Genomic DNA, 15,921 nt, shown 5'->3' on the forward strand with positions numbered 1-15,921 from the left:
GCCCAGGCCTCTGCTTTATTTGGGGACGCGGGAATTGGGGGTCCTGCCGCCTACTCGTACAGCCAGTGCCCGGCGCTGTCCTCCCAGCACAGCAGCTCGTCACTGCGGAACCAGAGCGCGATCTCACGCCGGGCGCTCTCCACCGAGTCGCTGCCGTGGATCACATTCCTGCGCGGGGGAGGGAGGGTCGCTGAGCAGGGCCCGAGTGGGGTCCGCCCGCCTCCCGCCCAACGGCCTTACTTGCCAATCTCCACGCAGAGATCCCCGCGGATGGTGCCGGGCAGCGCCTCGGCCGGGTCCGTGGCCCCGATGAGAGCCCGGGAGGCACGCACGACATCCAGCCCCTGCCACACCTGGGGAGTGCGCGCGGGGGGGGGGGGGGGGGGGGTCAGCGCAGGCAGGGCCGCCCCGCCCGCCCCCCAGGCCCCGACACCGACCATGGCTACGACGGGGCCCGAGCCCATGTACTTGACCAGGCGGCCGAAGAAGGGGCGTCCGCGCAGCTCGGCGTAGTGCTCGCGGAGCAGCTCCTCGGACGCCTGCGGGAGGGCAGGACACGGGCGTCGGTGCCACCGCCGTGCCCCCCGCCGTGTCCCCGCCCGCACCCCGCCCCGCCGCGCCCCCGGCCGCTCACCTGCAGCAGCTTGAGCGCCACCAGTTGGAAGCCCTTTCGCTCGAAGCGCCGCAGCACCTCGCCCACCAGCCGCCGCTGCACGCCGTCGGGCTTCACGGCCACGAAGGTGCGCTCGTGCGCGCCGCTGCGGGCTGCGGGCGGGGCCGGCGGGGTCAGCGGGGCCGCGAGGTCCGCCGGGCAGGCCGCCCCGCTAGCCCGATCCCGGCCCCGCCCCGCGCGCTCCCGCCCCCTGCCGCGGGCCACCCGCGACCCCCGGCCCCCACCCCCGACCTGGGACGCCCGCGCCTGGGCCCGCGCGCCCCCGCCCCCACCCACTCCGCGAGCGCCCTCGCGCCCCCCGCGCGCCCACCCGCCGGAAAGAGGCTGGCGAAGACCGCCAGCACCAGACAGATCATGATGGCGGCGCCGGGCGCGCGGGGCGGGGCCTGCGCTTAAAGGGGACGCGGCCGATCCGGCGCGCGCGGGGCCCGCCCCCCACGTGCACCCCAGATCTCCGTCCACCCGGGCCGGTCCTGCCCGCCCCCCACCGGCCACAGGCGTCCCACGGCCGCGCGCAGAGAAGCCACAGTCCAGCTCGGTCGGAGTTCTTTATTGGCCCGGCTGCCGCCGGGGCTGGGGCGAACCGGGGGAGGCGGCGGCCGGCGTCAGCCTCCGCGCCCAGAGGCGCCGGTCCCGGGCCGGGCGGGGGGCGGCCGCGGCCTGCTGCCGTCCGTGCGCGCGGGGTAGTCCCAGGGCGCTCCGTGCGCGCCTGCCAGCTGCAGCTCCGGCTCGGCGGCGCTGCCGTCCCCGTTCTTGCGGCGCTCGGCGAGGATCATGGCCCGCAGCAGCGGCGGGTAGGGCACGGCTCGGGGCCCGCGGGCCGGCGCGGGCGCGGGCGCGGTGAAGGCCGCCTCCTCGTGCCTGGGCACCAGCCGCCAGTCGTGATACATGGCCTGCGCGATCTCGCGGGGCTCCGGCTCCGTCTCTCCCTTGAAGGTCAGGACGCCCCAGGCCTGCCCGTGGTCCAGGTCCTGCAAAGCAAGCGGAGAGGCGGTGAGCTCGCGGGCGGCCGCCGGGCGGGCGGGCGGGCGGGGCCGGGGCGCACCTGCGCCGTGAAGTCGGGCCGCACGCGCGTCAGGCGCCAGTAGCACGGCTCGTCGTGCCTCCACAGCCAGGACTTGCGCGTGACCAGGCGGCCCAGGCCGAAGAGCGGCAGGCGGCTGAGCAGCGGCAGCAGGCGGCTCTCGCGGCGCGCGTCGGCCCAGGCTCGCGGGGGCAGCCGGCGGCCGGACAGCGGCCGCGCCAGCGTGTCCGCGTCCAGGGCGTAGCGCTGCGCGTCGCGCGGCCGCTCCCGCTGCTCCCGCAGGGCGCGCACGCGGCGGGCGAGCTCGGCTAGGAGCCGCGGCCGCGCCTTGCCCCGCGCCATGGCCCGTCCGTGCCCGGAAGTCGCCGCCGCGCCGGAAGCGGCCCCGGTGCCTCCGCCCCGCGCTCGAGGCTCTGCGGCCCTGGCGGCGAGAGGGGCCGGCGGGGCGGCGAGCGCGCGCGGGGCCCGGGGCCGGCGGCGCGCCCCGACCTGGGAGATCTCGGACTCAGAGCCCGAGGACGCCCCCGGAGCCCGCGCCCCGGCCGAGGCCCCGCGGCCGCCGCGCCCCGACGTGGCCCTGCGCCGCCTGACCGTGTGCGTGGATCCAGGTGCGGGAGCCGGGGCCGGCGGCCGGGGGCCCCCCGGAGCCACTCCGGGGCGGAGCAAGCTGACCTCTCTCCCCCGCCCAGCTGTTCTGGAGGACGCCGGTGCCCAGCTCTTGCTGGAGGCGCTGGGTGCGCTGGGCTGCGAGTGTCTCGTGGAGCCCCAGCGCCAGGCGCGCAGCCTCCGGTGGAGCAACTCCCAGACGGACCCGTGTCCCCAGAGCGTGAGTGTCCGGACCCTCGCGGAGGCAGGTGCTGGAATTCCGCACTTGTCCCGTGGGCACCGGGAGTGGGTACCCCACACGCACTGCCAGCCTGGCTTGTGCTCTTGGCAGGTCGAGGCCTCTGGACATGTGGCTAGTGGTCTTGGCGCCTCATGGGGCCAACGCCCCCCCACACACACACACCCATGTGAGGATGGTTCTGTGCCCATCTGCCCACAGGTGCCTTCCGGGTGGGCCTCAGAGGAGCAGGATGTGCTGCAGCTCCTGGAGCCTGAGGAGTTCCTGCGGGGCGTTCGGCAGCTCACCCAGGTGCTGGGGGCGTGGCTGCAGCTCCTGTGGGCTGCCAGGCCCCAGTGCCCAAGGAGCAGTGTCTCCAGTGCTGGGTCCTGTGCGGTGTGAGTGGGCAGGGCATACATGAGCCCTCTTGGTTGCAGATCCACGGCCAAAGCTGCTCAGTGCCCTGGCTCTGCCCCGACGGCCCTGCCCCGCCCCACCTGGCTGTCATCGGGCTGGATGAGCACCTGTGGTAACCTTCCAGCGGTCACCCATGCCAGCCTGGCGGGCCTGGGGCAGGGGAAGCTGCTGTGCCCTTCTCTGGGAGATGCCGGGGAAGGAGGGGCTTAGGCACGGGGAGTTGGAGCGCCACCATCCTCTGTGCAGGTCCTGCCAGCCCCGCGTGCGGGAGACACAGCAGCCAGAGAACCTGGAGGCAGCTGCTGCCGGCCTGGTAGTGGGTTGGCCTGAGGTGGAGGAGGTGAGGACCCGGGGGCCTGTTCCTGCCGTGGGTCCGGCAGAGGGCCCTGTTGGCCCCCCCGCCATAGCTGCCCTCCCCACAGGCCCTGGTGCTCCTGCAGCTCTGGGCAGACATGAACGTGCTGCTGGTGGCCTCCTGGCATGAGCTGTCTCAACACGTGTGCGCTATCACCAAAGCCCTGGCCCAGCGCCCATATAAGTGAGTTCCCCTCTCCCAAGGCTGGTGCCTTCCCCGGCAGAAAGGGAGAAGCTCTTACAGGCTGCTGGCCCTGTCCACCGTAGGCAGCAACGGGAGGTGCAGGCCTTCCCCTTCTGTACCGCCGGGCGCTGGGCTGCGGGTGAGCGCGTGGCCAGAGACGGCTCAGGGTTGCTGGGGGCCTGGCGGCGGCAGATCACACAGTTCAACCGGGTCAGCCAGCCCGTGGCTGAGGCAGTGGTCAGCACCTTCCCCTCTCCCCGCCTCCTGCAGCAGGTGAGCTGGGCCTGCCTTCTGGGTGCAGGTGGAGGGTGGGCCGCCCCCCCTCCTCACTTGAGCCCTCCTAGGCGTTTGCGGCCTGCAGCACAGAGCAAGAGCGCCTGGGCCTCCTGGCCGACCTCCCCGTGAAGGTGGACGAGGACACCAAGGACGAGGGCATGCGGGCCCGCAGAGTGGGGCCAGACCTTGCCCGCCGCATCTTCCTCTTCTTCACCACAACCCAGCCCGACCTCCTGCTGGACCTGGGCTCCTGACCATGCCCCTGTGCCCTGGCTCCTAGCAGACCCCTGAGCACTGGGACCGGCTATGTTCACTCGCCATGGGGAGGGTGATGCCAGGCAGGCCAGCAGCGGGGGCAGAGGGATGGTCTGTTCACACAAGGGCTGGGGGGAGGGGGGTTCTTTCAAGTTCAGAAGTGACTCAGCTATGCCAGCACAAATAGTTTAGAAGGGGCAGCCAACACCAGCCTGCTCCCCTCCAGCTTGACCACAGCACAGGCTTTGACGCAAACATGGCGTTTATTCCCATCACTTCAGTGTGATAGAAGGAAAACAGCCAACAGCATGCAAAGGAGTTAAGAGACTTGTGGTGGCAGCCGGGGCACTGGCCTTCCCGGGGCAGGTACCCTGGTGTCCTGGTGCCCAGTGTCTCACCAGCACACAGCAGCTGGGCTCAGGGTCCTGGGCCTGTGACACCAGCCTGGCCTGCCCCAACCTCAGCAGGCAGAGGCAGCCCAGACTGACCGTCTTCCTGCGGCCAGAAGGAAGAGCGTCCCCCGCGCCCGCCCCCCACCTTCACTGCTCGGTCCGTCGGCAGCGCTTCCGCTGGCAGCGCCTGGGTTCGGGGCTGCTAGAGGCGGCCTTGGAGGGGGCCGAGACTGGGGACAGGTGGCGGCTGCAGCTCATGCTGAGCACCCAGCCCAGCTTGTGGTGCAGCAGCTGCTTGAGGCCAGGTGGCAGTGGCAGGCCCTCCAATGTGTCCCTGGAGCTGGGCCGCAGCTGGCGCAGGCGGTAGCAGCACAGGTACTGCAGGGATGTGGCGCTGGCACAGGCGCGGATCACCTTCATGCTGCTCTTGGCCGCCGTGGAGCAGACCATGGGGTAGAACTTGCGGTTCTGCAGCTTTGTGGCTGCCACTCCTGGGGGGGGGGGGGGGGGGGGAGCCCGGCCTGAGCCTGGGGGCACCTGCCCCACCCACCCCCTGCTCAGCGTCCATGTTGGGGCTCCTTACCTATACACTTCCTGTTCTTAAAGAAGGTCAGGGTCCCATGCCACGTGTCCAGGTGCACCCCGATGATGGAGCCCTGGCCAAACCTCGAGGAGAAGCTGGTCTTGTCACCCTTGTGGTGGAGGAGACCTGGGGGCACGAGGGGCAGTGAGCCAAAGCCGCCCCTCCCCCACCCCTCCCTGCCGAGAGCGCACCTGTGTAGGAGAGGCCCCAGCTGTCTGCGTCCCTGCCCAGCAGGCTGCAGAAAGTGTGCTGGTACTGGTCCAGGTCCACGGCCGACGTCCCGATGCCCACCATCTGGGAACGAGGGGGCCGGGCAGAGGTGGCCGGCAGCCCCCCTCCCCTCCCCGTGCTCTGCCCGCCACTCACCATGTCTGTGCCGTACACCGGTGAAGTCATCTTGATCTCCCAGAAGTGCTGGCCATCGCCCAGCTCCTTGGTACCCCGCACAGCGGCGGTCCCACAGCTGTACTCCACGTGGAAACTCACCTTGCGGTTGTCACAGCTTAGCCGTGTGGCAGAAGACTTGTTCCCAGCATCCCACACCCAGTCAAAATCTGCGGGGGAGCCGGCAGGAGCTGTGTGCCAGGCGAGTGCGCCAGGGCCAGGTCCCACCCGCACCACCTGCCCCACAGTGCCCCATGCACGCACGCTCATCCTCCTCCCCACAGCGGCAGTCCTTGCCCCGGTGGGCACCATGCAGGCCACTGCAGAAGGCAGCCTCGCTCTGGCCCTCACATCCACAGAAGGACTCGCCGGTCACTGGCACTGCACTGGGGATGGCAGGCGGCAGGGCAGTGCACTCTGTCTCTGAGTCCGGGTCGCTGTGCTGGCGAGGAAGGGGTGGTCACCCTCAGCAGGAGTCCCCGGAAAACAGGGTAAGGGTGTGCCAGGCCGTCCTCTGGGGACACCCCCCTTCATTCCACTGTGCCCAGGAGTCCTGAGTTGGGCAGCCTGGGAACCACAAGTAGATACACAGGTACTTCCACTCTGGGCCCTGGTCTTATCCCAGCCCAGGGTCAAGGGCCTGGAGAGAAGAGGGTAGCTGATCTGGGCTGACCAGTGTCCTCTGCCTGCCAGAAAGAGGCGTGCCTGCCAGACCAAGCCCACCCACAGCTTCCTGCCCAGGAGGTGACTGGATATGGCGTCAAGCTGCTCGCCACGAGCTCGTAGCACTAGAGGCGGGCGGGAATGCAGGTCACCTCTGATGACCTGACAGATTCTGTGGGTTCCGAGTACCTCTTTGGGGGTGCCCTTAGGAAACCCAGCTCCCAGGGGACACTCCCCAGGGGGCCAGCTGGTGGCCCATGGAGGCCCAGAGGTGCACCCCTGGATGGGCTGGTCGCGGGGACGTCTCCCCGGGAACGGGGTCATGGCGGGAACTGTCCCAAGGCCGCAGGCCTCGCCCTTCAGGCGTCCGTGGCCCTCCCCACCGACCCGGCTGGCCTCACCTACCTGCCCGTCGGAGTCACAGCCCCAGCTGGCGGCCCCCGCCGCCGAACGGGCATCTGCGTCCCGGCGGGCTGCGCTCAGGACGAACCTCCAGGCCCTGCTGCTCCGGGGCCGCCTGGCCATGGCGGGCAGAATCTGGAGGGACACGGCACGCGAGGTCTCGGGCGGCGCCTCCGCGGCACGCCCCCGTGCGCCCCGCCTGCCCGGCTCGGAACCTTCCCGCGGGCCCCGCCCGCGCCCCCGCGGCGCACGTGACGCGAATGAATGGCCGAGGCCCCCGCCCGCGCCCGCCGGCCCTGGGAGGCGTGGCGGGGCCGCCGGGCCTCGCGAACAAAGGCGCGCCGGGCCCGCCGCCGGCCGGCCCGCAAGGTCGGCGCGGCGCGGCCCGGGCGGCCGGGCGTCGAGTGCGGACTTAGGCCGCTGCCGCTCACCTGCAGCCGCCGCCCGCGCTCCGCCGGCCCCGCCGTGACCCACTTTCCGCCCCGGCCGAGACGTAAACAATCCCCGCCCCCCGCGCCGCATTGGCCCCGCCGCCGCGCCCGGCCCGGGGCTTCGGCGGGTGGGCGGGCCCCTCGGCGGCGCCCCGCTGCCGAGAGGCTGTCGGGCGCGTCAGTCCTCACGCCGTGCCTCCATTGGCTGTCTGTAAGGCCGTCGGCTCAGGGCCCGCACTCCCATTGGACGTCGGAGGAGCGTGTCGGGCATGGGCGGACACGGAAGCGAGAGCGGCTGGGGAGCGGCCGCCCACGCCGGAACCCGCGTCTCCCATCCGGCGAGCCCATCAGCTGAGGGGCGTGGGAACTGGCCAATCAGTGGCGGTCGGGGGGCGGGACTGCCGCCTATTGGTCCGTAGGCTCCGCTCTCGGCCGGGCCGGGCGGGAGCGGCGGGATGGCGGCGGCGGGTGAGTGTGCTGCGCGGGCCGTTCCTGCGTGTGCGAGCGGCCAGCGCGCGCGTCGACGCGGGCCAGACCCTGGCCACCTTTTGCGGTGGGAACGCAGCGCCAGGAAAGACGCGAGGCTCGTGTGTCTCCCCGGCCCCCGTCGCGTAGCATTAAAGCGACTTGGTGACTCCGTGTCGTGCGTGGTGTTTGCGCCGCGAGGGGCTGGACACCCGTGACTAGCCCCTGAGATGGGCTCAGCTGTGGGCGTGAAGGGGCCAGTGTCTAGTCCCGATTTGTCCCGGGCCATTGCATGCCCTTTGGAGGGGGAGGGCCCGGCTGTGGGGGGGTTGGCGGAACCCGGAGTGGCGTGTCCTAGGCGGGCAGCCCTGGCCCAGCTTCCTGGCGGCGTGGGCAGGGTCAGCGTCCCTCATTCCCGGGGTGAGCCACACCTCGCCCTCTCTCCACTAGAGCCCGGAGGCCTGTCCGGAACCCCGCAAGTCATTCTCGTCCTTTCGGGAAAGGGGGGTGTCGGCAAGAGCACCCTGTCCGCAGAGCTGGCGCTGGCCCTGCGCCACGCAGGTAAAAAGGTGCGTGTCCCCCGGGCCGCCCGCGCGCGCCACCCGCCGGGCCCCCAGGCAGCCGCACTGTCTCTTGCCGGCAGGTGGGGCTCCTGGACGTGGACCTGTGCGGCCCCAGCATTCCCCGCATGCTGCGCGCGCAGGGCCGGGCCGTGCACCAGTGTGATGGTGGCTGGGTGCCAGTCTTTGCCGACGCCGAGCAGAACCTGTCGCTCATGTCCGTGGGATTCTTGCTGGAGCAGCCCGATGAGGCCCTGGTGTGGCGCGGCCCCAAGAAGAATGGTAACTTGGGCGGCAGGGGCCAGGCAGGGGGCCCGGCCTGCCGCTAGGGCCACTCTCATACTCTCCCGGGGTCTCCCAGCGCTGATCAAGCAGTTTGTGCGGGATGTGGCCTGGGGCCCCCTGGACTTCCTGCTCGTGGACACGCCGCCCGGCACCTCGGATGAGCACATGGCCGCCGTGGAGGCGCTGCGCCCCTACAGCCCCCTGAGCGCCCTCGTGATTACTACACCCCAGGTACTGGTCCGCTTCCTCTGATTCCCCCCGGGCGGCTGCAGCCTCCTCCCCTGGCTGAGTTGTCGGGGCCTGCCCGTTGGTCTCTGTCCAGGCAGTGTCCGTGGGGGACGTGCGGCGGGAGCTGACTTTCTGCAGGAAGACCGGGCTGCGGGTGCTGGGGGTCGTGGAGAACATGAGCGGCTTTGTCTGCCCACATTGCTCGGTGAGGCCGGAGAGGTGAGGCCGGAGGGTGGGCTCTGCTGCCGCACCCCCAGCCCACCCAGCGCCTCCCTCTGGTCTCTTCCAGGAGTGCACCAACGTCTTCTCTCAGGGAGGAGGGGAGGAGCTGGCTGGGCTCGCAGGGGTCCCCTTCCTGGGTGAGTGGCCTTGCGCCCCCTTCCCAAGCCACTTGGTCGCTCGTCTCCTGGGTGGGCTGAGGGCCTGGCCTCCGTCAGACGGTCTCACCGCAGGTCTGTATCTCTGCAGGGGCCGTGCCCCTGGACCCTCAGCTCTCAAGGAGCCTGGAGGAAGGGGGCGACTTCCTGCGGGACTTCCCCGACAGCCCCGCCTTCCCTGCGCTCTCTTCCATCGCCCGCCAGATTCTCGACCGAATGCCCATTGTGTGCTCATGACCAGGCGCAGCTGAGCACTGTTTGAGGAGCCCACTCCTGGTGCTCTCGGCCACCCACCTGCCTGTGCTGTGTCCCAGATGGACAGGAGACAGGGGACAGTGTGTGGGCCTGGCAGCACCAGAAACTCTGTGGAGCCAATTAAATGGATCCTCATGTGCTGCGTCTGCCTCTAGTTCTTCTGCTCTGGGCCACCTGGCTGCTCCCTGCCGCTCGGGTGAGCATTAGGGTATCTGGGGCTGCGGAGAAGCCGGGGCCATGCCTTCCCAAGCTTGTGGGGGGCAGCCCAGGCAGCTGCTGGACAGAGGGGTCCCGGGAGCTCAGCTGTAGTCCCAGCACGGGCCAGACCCCCACAGGGCACCATAGCCTCACATTGGTTGACAGCTTTAATTGATGTGGGCTGGGGAGGCGCTGTGCACCCCCCCACATTCAGCGCCCAGAATCCCGGCTGTACCGCACCCCCAGCAGGACCCTGCGGGTGCCCCCAGCCCCTTCCCAAGTCAGCAGGAAGCAAAATGGTTTTCTGGGAGGTCGCGCAGGTCGAGGCCCGCGATGGCGGGGGGGCTGGCACAGGTGATGTTGTTGTAGGTATGGGTAAGGCCCGAGCCCTCATCCCCGTCGCCTGCGGCGCGCACGGAACGTGGCACCACGCCAGGCCGCTGCAGCGCCAGGCGGCGCAGGGGCTGGAGGCGGCAGCCGCATGCCCAGGGGTTGCCCTGCAGCCAGAGGTGCTCCAGGCCCGAGGGCGGCACCAGGGTGCCCAGCGAGTTGTTACGCACGCTCAGGAAGCGCAGCGCACCGAGCGGCGCCAGCAAAGCCTCGGGCAGCGCTTGCAGCTGGTTGTGTGCCAGGTCCAGCCAGAAGAGGCGCGGCAGGGGCCGCAGCGCATCAGGCGGCAGCGCCCCCAGCCGGTTGCCTGCCAGGAGCAGGTACTGCAGCTGCCCTAGGCCCTGGAAGAGGCGCGCGGGCAGCTGCTCCAGCCGGTTGGCCGAGAGGTCCAGCTCCTGCAGCGCGTGCAGCTCGGCCAGGCTCTGCGCGTCCAGCGCCGCGATGCCGCTGGCGCGGAGAGACAGGCGGCGCAGCCCCGAGAGGCCGGCAAAGGTGTGTCTGCGCACGCGACCCAGGCAGCTGGCCTCCAGGTGCAGGCTGTGCAACATGCCCAGGCCGCGAAAGGTGCGCTCGGCCAGCTGCTGCAGGCAGTTCCCTGACAGGTTCAGCACGGCCAGGCTGGGAAGGCCGACGAAGGCGCCCGCCTTGAGCTCCTGCAGCTGGTTGCTGTCCAGCGCCAGCACCTGCAGCCGGCCCAGGCCCTCGAAGGCGCGTTCAGGCAGCTGCCGGAGGCGGTTGTGGCTGAGCTGCAGCTCCTCCAGGAGATGCAGGTCCTTGAAGGTGAGGGGCCGCAGGCTGGCCAGACCATTGTGGGTCAGGCGCAGCACGCGCAGGCCTAGCAGGCCCGCGAAGGGCTCGTCAGGGAGGCTGGCGAGGCGGTTGTGGGACAGGTCCAGCCAGCGCAGTGCCTTCATGCCCAGGAAGGCGCCCGGGGCCACGACCGAGATCTGGTTGTGGTCCAGGAGCAGCTTGTGCAGCCGCGGCAGCTGCGTGAAGACGTCAGCCCTGACACTGCGCAGCAAGTTGGTGCCTAGGTGCAGCTGGCGCAGGGCGCCGAGGTCGGTGAGCAACGCGGGCTGCACATAGGGCAGCTGGTTGTGGGCCAGCACCAGCTCGCGCAGGCCGCCCAGGCCCCGGAAAGCCGCATCGGGCAGCGCCGCCAGGCGGTTCCAGCCCAGGTTGAGGTCCCAGAGGTCGGGCAGGCCGTGGAGGGCGGTGGGGTCCAGCCGGACCAGCAGGTTGTGGTCAAGGCTGAGCGAGACCAGGACCGGCGTGTGCTGGAAGATGCGTGCCCCCAGGCTACACAGCTGGTTGCGCTCCAGGTGCAGGTGCCGCAGGGCGCTCAGACCCCACAGTGCCCGCGGCTCCAGGCTGCGCAGGCCGCAATCCTGCAGGCCCAGGAAGCCGAGGCCTGACAGGTTCCCCAGGGCCGCGGCCGGCAGGGATGACAGGTTGTTGCCGTCCAGCCACAGGGCCCTGGCAGCGGCCGGGATGCCGGCAGGTGGCCGCGTGAGGTTTCGAGAGTTGCAGAAGACGCTGAGCCCGTCCATGCCATCCTCGACGCCGCAGCTGCAGACGGCAGGGCAGGGCGGGGCCTCGGTGTCCCCTGGCTCCTCGGCCTGCGGGCTGCACGCGGCCCCAAGCAGCAGCAGCAGCAGGGCTGGGCCTCCTGCCAGCACAAGGGGGTAAGCCAGAGGCGGGACCTGGCCAGCCTCAGCCCACGCGCACGCCACACCTAGCCGACCCGCAGAACCAGCACCACCAAAGGGACAAGACCACCTTCCCTATGAGTCCGGGTCAGGGGCACAGAGCAGGCTGTGGGGAGCCTTGAAGAGGAGCGGTCTGGAGAGCGGCCTGCCTCCGGCCTCAGCTGGCATGGGGAGAACTGGGGCACCCCAGGTGCAGGGGAACGGGGGTGGGGGGCACAGGTAGGGAGAGCTGGGTGGGGGCCCTCAGTATTCGGGGGGGCCAGACTTCCACCCAGGGCTCAGCTCAGGGTCGCCAGCAGGTCCAGCCCTCCTGGGTGCTGAGAGTAGGGGACCCTCCGCCCCTCCCCGCCTTCTATCCCGGCTCCCAGACTGCTCCCTACCGTAGGAGTGGACACCTCACCTTTCCCCAGGGCCATCGTGTGCAGTGGACGCGGGCAGCCAAGCGGGCACGTTTGCTGGTCTCAGGCGCCGCCTCCTGCCGGCCCCACTCTGGGCACCCGCCCTGCTGGCTCCATGCCCTTAACCCCCTCATGTCGGGCCGGCCTGCGGCGCGGGTGGCCAAGAGACAGTTCTCAGCCCCCACTGGCCTGTCTGCGAAAAGCTCCTGAGGTGGCCAGCGGGGGCGGGTCCCCTGGCCAGCCCCAGCAGCCTTGGAGGTTGGCAGCGGCCTGCCGTGCCCTCCCCCACCCCCCATTTCCCAAGCCAACTCCTGCGTGTGCCCTCTTCAAGGAAAGCCCACGCCAGCCTTTCCAGGGGCTCCATGTGGGCCTGCCACCTGCCGGCTCCTGACCCCTCCAGGGCCCCCTGCTCTGCCCAGCCAGGCCGCAGGCACCATGCCCCTCCCTCTGGGTTGCTGTTCCAGGGAAGCTGCAGACTCTTCTGAGAATTATAGATCCACAGGGAGAAAGTCCACCCGCCCGTGGCTGTGGCTGCCGACTCAGCACCTGGCCCGCTAGGGGCGGGGGATGGGGGGGCGGGCGCAGTTGCCCATCCTGCCGCCTCCCTGCTGTGTGGCCTTGAAGGGGCCCCTCCTGGCCTGCGGCTCCTGGGCCTGCCTGACTCTCGGGTCCATGCCACTCCCGGTGGGGGCAGGGGCACGGGAGGGGCGCATCCAGCCCAGTGGGTAGGCGGGGTATGTATGGGGGGGAGTGCCAGATCTGGAGCAGCCCTCAGCAGAGCCCTTCCGCCTAATGGACTGTCAGGCATCTCTGATGGTGTGACCCCGGGGCCAGAGGAGTGGCCGGGAGGGTGGGTGCTTGCTGTGCTCAGGGCCCCTGGCTCATCCCCGCACCCGTAGCGTCTCCAGAGCACTGGGCCAGGAGCTCCCGGCTCTGAGAGGGAGCACGGACTGTTGGGGGGTGGGAGGCCACACCCAGCAGCCAGCCCTGTTGCTCTGGCACGTGCAGCTGGGTAGGGACATGGGGGTCCACAGACGGGGGTGAACCTGGTGCTCATGCCGGTGCCATGTGCTCAGCCCTGTGTCCGGCCTGGCAGTTGGTCTCCGTCCAGCCGAAGCAGATAGGGGCTTTTTCTTGGTGCGGGGGGGGGGCTTCACCCCAGTCCCTGCCAGCTGCTGATAAGGAGTGAGGACCCCAGGCGTGAGTTGTTTTTGTTTTTGAGGGCTTGGGCCACACCTGGCAGTGCTCACATTCCTGGGTCAGTGCTCAGGAATTATTCCTGGAGGTCCTTGGGACTATGGGGGAGCCGCAAGCAAGCGCCCTCCTCGCTGTCCTGCCGCTCTGCCCAGCAGGCCCGCTAGGAGGCTGCAGAGATTAAGGCGGGGCCGCCAGCACTGGTCCCTGGAGAAACAGGCCTGCAGCTGCCTCCAGGCCCACCTCCCATTACCCCTACATCCCAAGCAGGGCTCAGCCCCCGGGCCCGACCATCTCAGGCAGGGAGAACTCCGAGTGCCCAGGAACCTGGGGCCCTCCGGCCTGGTCGGCCACTGCCCGCACCAGCGCACACACCGCTCTCCGTCCCGTCCTCCTGGGCTGTGTGGGGTGGCAGTGGCTGCCCGCTTCTTCACTGTGAGGCTCTTCGGTACTTTGTTTGCCATGCCCAGTCTGCCTCAGGCTCAGCGGTGCCGGGACCCCCAGCTATGCTCACTTTGCCTCCTGTCTCAGCTGGACTTGCCTGAGGTGCTCCGGCTGGTGCTGCCACACCCCAGTTGCGTCCTCGTTCCCGTGTCCGGTGCTCAGCTGAGCTACTTGAGTGGGTTGTGGGCAGTCAGAGAGACCCAGCAAGCAGAGGGCCGGCATCGGTCCCAGACACTGAGGTTGGGGGTCTCCCTGAGCACTGTCAGGCCCCAAACACCGCGGTTGGGAGTCTCACTGAGCACTGTCAGGTGAGGCCCCAAACCAAAACCATGTGGCGGGCACAGGACTTCCTGAATTAGGGTGAGAACACATGCAGGTACTTTCCCTTGTCTGTGGCTTGTCTTCTCGTGACAAAACCTTCTGAGACTATGCCTGGACTGTTGGGGGCCACACCTGGCAGTGCCAAGGGCACACACAGCTCTTGGCTCAGTGGTTGTTCCGGGTGCCCAGGGGAACACGTGGTACCGGGAGCCACCGTGGTGTCTGGCACGCAGAGTCTGTGCTCAGGCATCATGGTCTCCCCACCCCAGAGTACCACACCCAGTGATGCTCAGGGGCCCTCCCAGCTGTGCCCTTCAGAACTATCCCTGGGAGAATTTGGGAACCATATGGGGTGCTGGGGGTCAAAGCTGGGTCCTCAGCATGCAAGACAAACGCCCCACCCTGCGTGCCACCTCCAGCCCCGCCGTCAGTCTTGAAAAGCAAATGCTAATTTTATTGTTTGTAGTTTTGGGGTCATACGTGGCTGTACTCCTGGCATTGCTCTGGGGACCTGACCTGGGTCAGCTGTGGGCACTGACCGTCCCTCCCTGCCATACTGTTGCTGTGGCCCTCGGCCACACTCCCCGTCTGCCTTTCACGGCTCATGTTCCAGATTTTCAGTCTGAACTCTGAGTCACCCAAGAATACAATGCTTTTTGTTATGTTGTTTTGTGGCAATGCTGGGGGTAAATCCTAGCTCTGTGCTGGCTCAGATCACTCCTGGTGGTGCCTGGTGGATAGTACGTTGTGCACAGGATTGAACCCTGGTCAGCCACATGCAAGGCGAGTGCCCTGCCCACTGTACTATCTAGCCCCAGAACATGATGGTTTCCTTGGTAAGTTTGGTGACTTTCAGCAGTTATATTCGGGGCATTATATTTCTCCAGCACGAGGTTGGGTCTTGGTCTGTTCTTCCCAGTCTGGGCATCCACTAGTCCCAAAACCATTTGTTGGAAAGTCTGTCACTTTCTCTCTGCAGTGTCTGCATCTGTGGGCCCTGGTGGGCCCTGGAGGGCCTCTCGCCGGGCTTGGGGAGCCAGGTAGGAGTCCCCAAGTACCCCAAGGCCCCACATAGTCCCCGAGTCCCACTAGGTGTGGAACACCCCCCCCCCCCCCGACAATAGTTACCAAATTGTTTTGCCTTTTTTAGGTCCTTTATAATTTGAGGGTCAGCATGCTATTTTGTCCCCAAAATCCTGTCCCTTTTTGTGGGGGAGCTCACTTGGCGATGCTCAGGGGACCATATGGGATGCCGGGAACTGAACCCAGGTCAGTGTACACAGCAAGTGCCGTAGCCACTGTCCTGTCTCTGCCCTCCCATTTGCTAGGAACTGCATCAGAATAAGATGGGTCTGTCGGTGCTTGGGAGGAATATGCACCCATGTGTGTGCAACCGGGACAGTGGGACAGCTGCAACTTGCCTAGATCTCAGATTTCATGTCGATCTTTTTTTGTCCTTTTCAGGGTACAAAAGTTGCACTGGGTTTGTCTGGTTTTTTTTTTTGGGGGGGGGGTTGGGAGCCACACCCAGCAGTGCTCCGGCAGGGCTCGGGGGACCATTAGTGGTGCCGGGGTCAAATCCAGCCACAAGCACTTTGTCCGCGGCCCAGTGTTCCCAGCCCTGCACTCTGGACCCCGTTAGGGAAGGGATCATTAACTTTGTGTTCAGAGCAGAAACAAACAATGGATTTTCCTCTGTGGATCCTTCAAAGCTTAGGGGATTGGGCAAATGTCCTCTGCCTTAGGGACCCAGATGGTCGCAATACACCTCCCCCTCTCCACTTCCTGGGGGCGCTAGAGGGGATACCGTCCACCAGCCCCAGGGTTAACAGGCACCCAGCATGTCGGGAACTGAGAAAGGAGAGGCAGCACAACCCCGGCTCAGAACAGGGGGTCACTTCAGATGGACTTGTGCGCAGCCTGTCCTTGGGCCTGGGTGTGGGTGCTCTGCTCTAGGGCTGCTGAGTGACTGGATGCTGGGGCGGGCAGCCCGGCTCCACTGGGAGGATCCCCCCCCCCCCGCCAGACCGCCTGTGCCAGGGGTCAGGTGTGCCCCCAACCAGCCCCACCAGGTTACCCAGTCAGGGGTGCGGGAAGTCGCCCCATAGGGACCCCACTCGTGGAGCCGTCGCCTGAACCATTCGCCTGTCACAGACTTGCCTCCCTGATTCTCGAGGCACAGCTGTGAGCCGCGTGAGACAGCGCAGGGCTGGAGGTGGCGGGCCGGCTCCTCCTG

At 68.4% G+C, this 15,921-nt stretch overlaps 6 protein-coding genes across 9 annotated transcripts; 2 read left to right on the top strand and 4 right to left on the bottom strand.

Moving 5' to 3' along the window:
- Position 1: 1 nt before the first annotated feature.
- NME3 (NME/NM23 nucleoside diphosphate kinase 3) lies at positions 2-1,131 on the bottom strand. Its single transcript, XM_056135284.1, has 5 exons — positions 984-1,131; positions 635-765; positions 438-539; positions 241-353; positions 2-168 (listed from the first exon to the last, which is right to left on the bottom strand). The coding sequence occupies exons 1-5, from the start codon at positions 1,027-1,029 to the stop codon at positions 51-53; spliced, it is 510 nt and encodes a 169-aa protein (XP_055991259.1). The 5' UTR covers positions 1,030-1,131; the 3' UTR covers positions 2-50.
- Positions 1,132-1,208: 77 nt separating this feature from the next.
- Positions 1,209-2,039, bottom strand: MRPS34 (mitochondrial ribosomal protein S34). The gene is made up of 2 exons (XM_056135273.1): positions 1,719-2,039; positions 1,209-1,644 (listed from the first exon to the last, which is right to left on the bottom strand). Exons 1-2 carry the CDS (start codon positions 2,037-2,039, stop codon positions 1,279-1,281), a joined length of 687 nt encoding a protein of 228 aa, XP_055991248.1. The 3' UTR covers positions 1,209-1,278.
- EME2 (essential meiotic structure-specific endonuclease subunit 2) lies at positions 2,038-4,079 on the top strand. Its single transcript, XM_056135236.1, has 8 exons — positions 2,038-2,305; positions 2,387-2,523; positions 2,743-2,832; positions 2,958-3,049; positions 3,184-3,277; positions 3,360-3,475; positions 3,559-3,748; positions 3,820-4,079. The coding sequence occupies exons 1-8, from the start codon at positions 2,038-2,040 to the stop codon at positions 4,003-4,005; spliced, it is 1,173 nt and encodes a 390-aa protein (XP_055991211.1). The 3' UTR covers positions 4,006-4,079.
- Positions 4,080-4,318: 239 nt separating this feature from the next.
- On the bottom strand, positions 4,319-7,083 carry SPSB3 (splA/ryanodine receptor domain and SOCS box containing 3). Of its 4 annotated transcripts, none has more exons than XM_056135243.1 (7): positions 6,862-7,083; positions 6,434-6,565; positions 5,630-5,807; positions 5,348-5,535; positions 5,173-5,275; positions 4,982-5,107; positions 4,319-4,889 (listed from the first exon to the last, which is right to left on the bottom strand). In XM_056135243.1, the coding sequence occupies exons 2-7, from the start codon at positions 6,551-6,553 to the stop codon at positions 4,546-4,548; spliced, it is 1,059 nt and encodes a 352-aa protein (XP_055991218.1). In that variant the 5' UTR covers positions 6,554-6,565; positions 6,862-7,083; the 3' UTR covers positions 4,319-4,545. The 4 variants fall into 4 exon arrangements, with proteins under 4 accessions (XP_055991218.1, XP_055991215.1, XP_055991217.1 ...); XM_056135240.1 differs by having other exon boundaries at positions 5,173-5,236; positions 6,862-7,001; XM_056135242.1 differs by having other exon boundaries at positions 5,173-5,535.
- Positions 7,084-7,176: 93 nt separating this feature from the next.
- Positions 7,177-9,137, top strand: NUBP2 (NUBP iron-sulfur cluster assembly factor 2, cytosolic). The gene is made up of 7 exons (XM_056135268.1): positions 7,177-7,329; positions 7,777-7,895; positions 7,970-8,168; positions 8,248-8,402; positions 8,494-8,604; positions 8,689-8,758; positions 8,868-9,137. The coding sequence occupies exons 1-7, from the start codon at positions 7,317-7,319 to the stop codon at positions 9,011-9,013; spliced, it is 813 nt and encodes a 270-aa protein (XP_055991243.1). The 5' UTR covers positions 7,177-7,316; the 3' UTR covers positions 9,014-9,137.
- A 259-nt stretch (positions 9,138-9,396) lies between these two features.
- IGFALS (insulin like growth factor binding protein acid labile subunit) lies at positions 9,397-11,780 on the bottom strand. The gene is made up of 2 exons (XM_056135228.1): positions 11,729-11,780; positions 9,397-11,288 (listed from the first exon to the last, which is right to left on the bottom strand). Exons 1-2 carry the CDS (start codon positions 11,742-11,744, stop codon positions 9,511-9,513), a joined length of 1,794 nt encoding a protein of 597 aa, XP_055991203.1. The 5' UTR covers positions 11,745-11,780; the 3' UTR covers positions 9,397-9,510.
- Between the last annotated feature and the right edge of the window lie 4,141 nt (positions 11,781-15,921).

The sequence above is a fragment of the Sorex fumeus genome, unplaced genomic scaffold (assembly GCF_029834395.1).
Source record: "Sorex fumeus unplaced genomic scaffold, SorFum_2.1 ptg000110l, whole genome shotgun sequence".
In the NCBI taxonomy this organism is placed as follows: Eukaryota; Metazoa; Chordata; class Mammalia; order Eulipotyphla; family Soricidae; genus Sorex; species Sorex fumeus.

Coding starts and splice junctions, on each gene's coding strand:
- NME3 (XM_056135284.1), bottom strand. CDS start 1,029: ATGATCTGTCTGGTGCTGGCGGTCTTCGCCAGCCTCTTTCCGGCGG. Junction 540..634: donor TGGCGCTCAAGCTGCTGCAG/GTGAGCGGCCGG, acceptor GCCCTCCCGCAG/GCGTCCGAGGAGCTGCTCCG. Junction 169..240: donor CTCTGCGTGGAGATTGGCAA/GTAAGGCCGTTG, acceptor TCCCCCGCGCAG/GAATGTGATCCACGGCAGCG.
- EME2 (XM_056135236.1), top strand. CDS start 2,038: ATGGCCCGTCCGTGCCCGGAAGTCGCCGCCGCGCCGGAAGCGGCCCCG. Junction 3,050..3,183: donor GGGCTGGATGAGCACCTGTG/GTAACCTTCCAG, acceptor TCCTCTGTGCAG/GTCCTGCCAGCCCCGCGTGC. Junction 3,278..3,359: donor GTTGGCCTGAGGTGGAGGAG/GTGAGGACCCGG, acceptor CCCTCCCCACAG/GCCCTGGTGCTCCTGCAGCT.
- MRPS34 (XM_056135273.1), bottom strand. CDS start 2,039: ATGGCGCGGGGCAAGGCGCGGCCGCGGCTCCTAGCCGAGCTCGCCCGC. Junction 1,645..1,718: donor GGCCCGACTTCACGGCGCAG/GTGCGCCCCGGC, acceptor CTTGCTTTGCAG/GACCTGGACCACGGGCAGGC.
- SPSB3 (XM_056135242.1), bottom strand. CDS start 6,553: ATGGCCAGGCGGCCCCGGAGCAGCAGGGCCTGGAGGTTCGTCCTGAGC. Junction 5,536..5,629: donor CTGTGGGGAGGAGGATGAGC/GTGCGTGCATGG, acceptor GCTCCCCCGCAG/ATTTTGACTGGGTGTGGGAT. Junction 5,108..5,172: donor CTGGGGCCTCTCCTACACAG/GTGCGCTCTCGG, acceptor TCGTGCCCCCAG/GTCTCCTCCACCACAAGGGT.
- NUBP2 (XM_056135268.1), top strand. Junction 8,169..8,247: donor GCGCGGCCCCAAGAAGAATG/GTAACTTGGGCG, acceptor GGGGTCTCCCAG/CGCTGATCAAGCAGTTTGTG. Junction 8,403..8,493: donor TCGTGATTACTACACCCCAG/GTACTGGTCCGC, acceptor GTCTCTGTCCAG/GCAGTGTCCGTGGGGGACGT.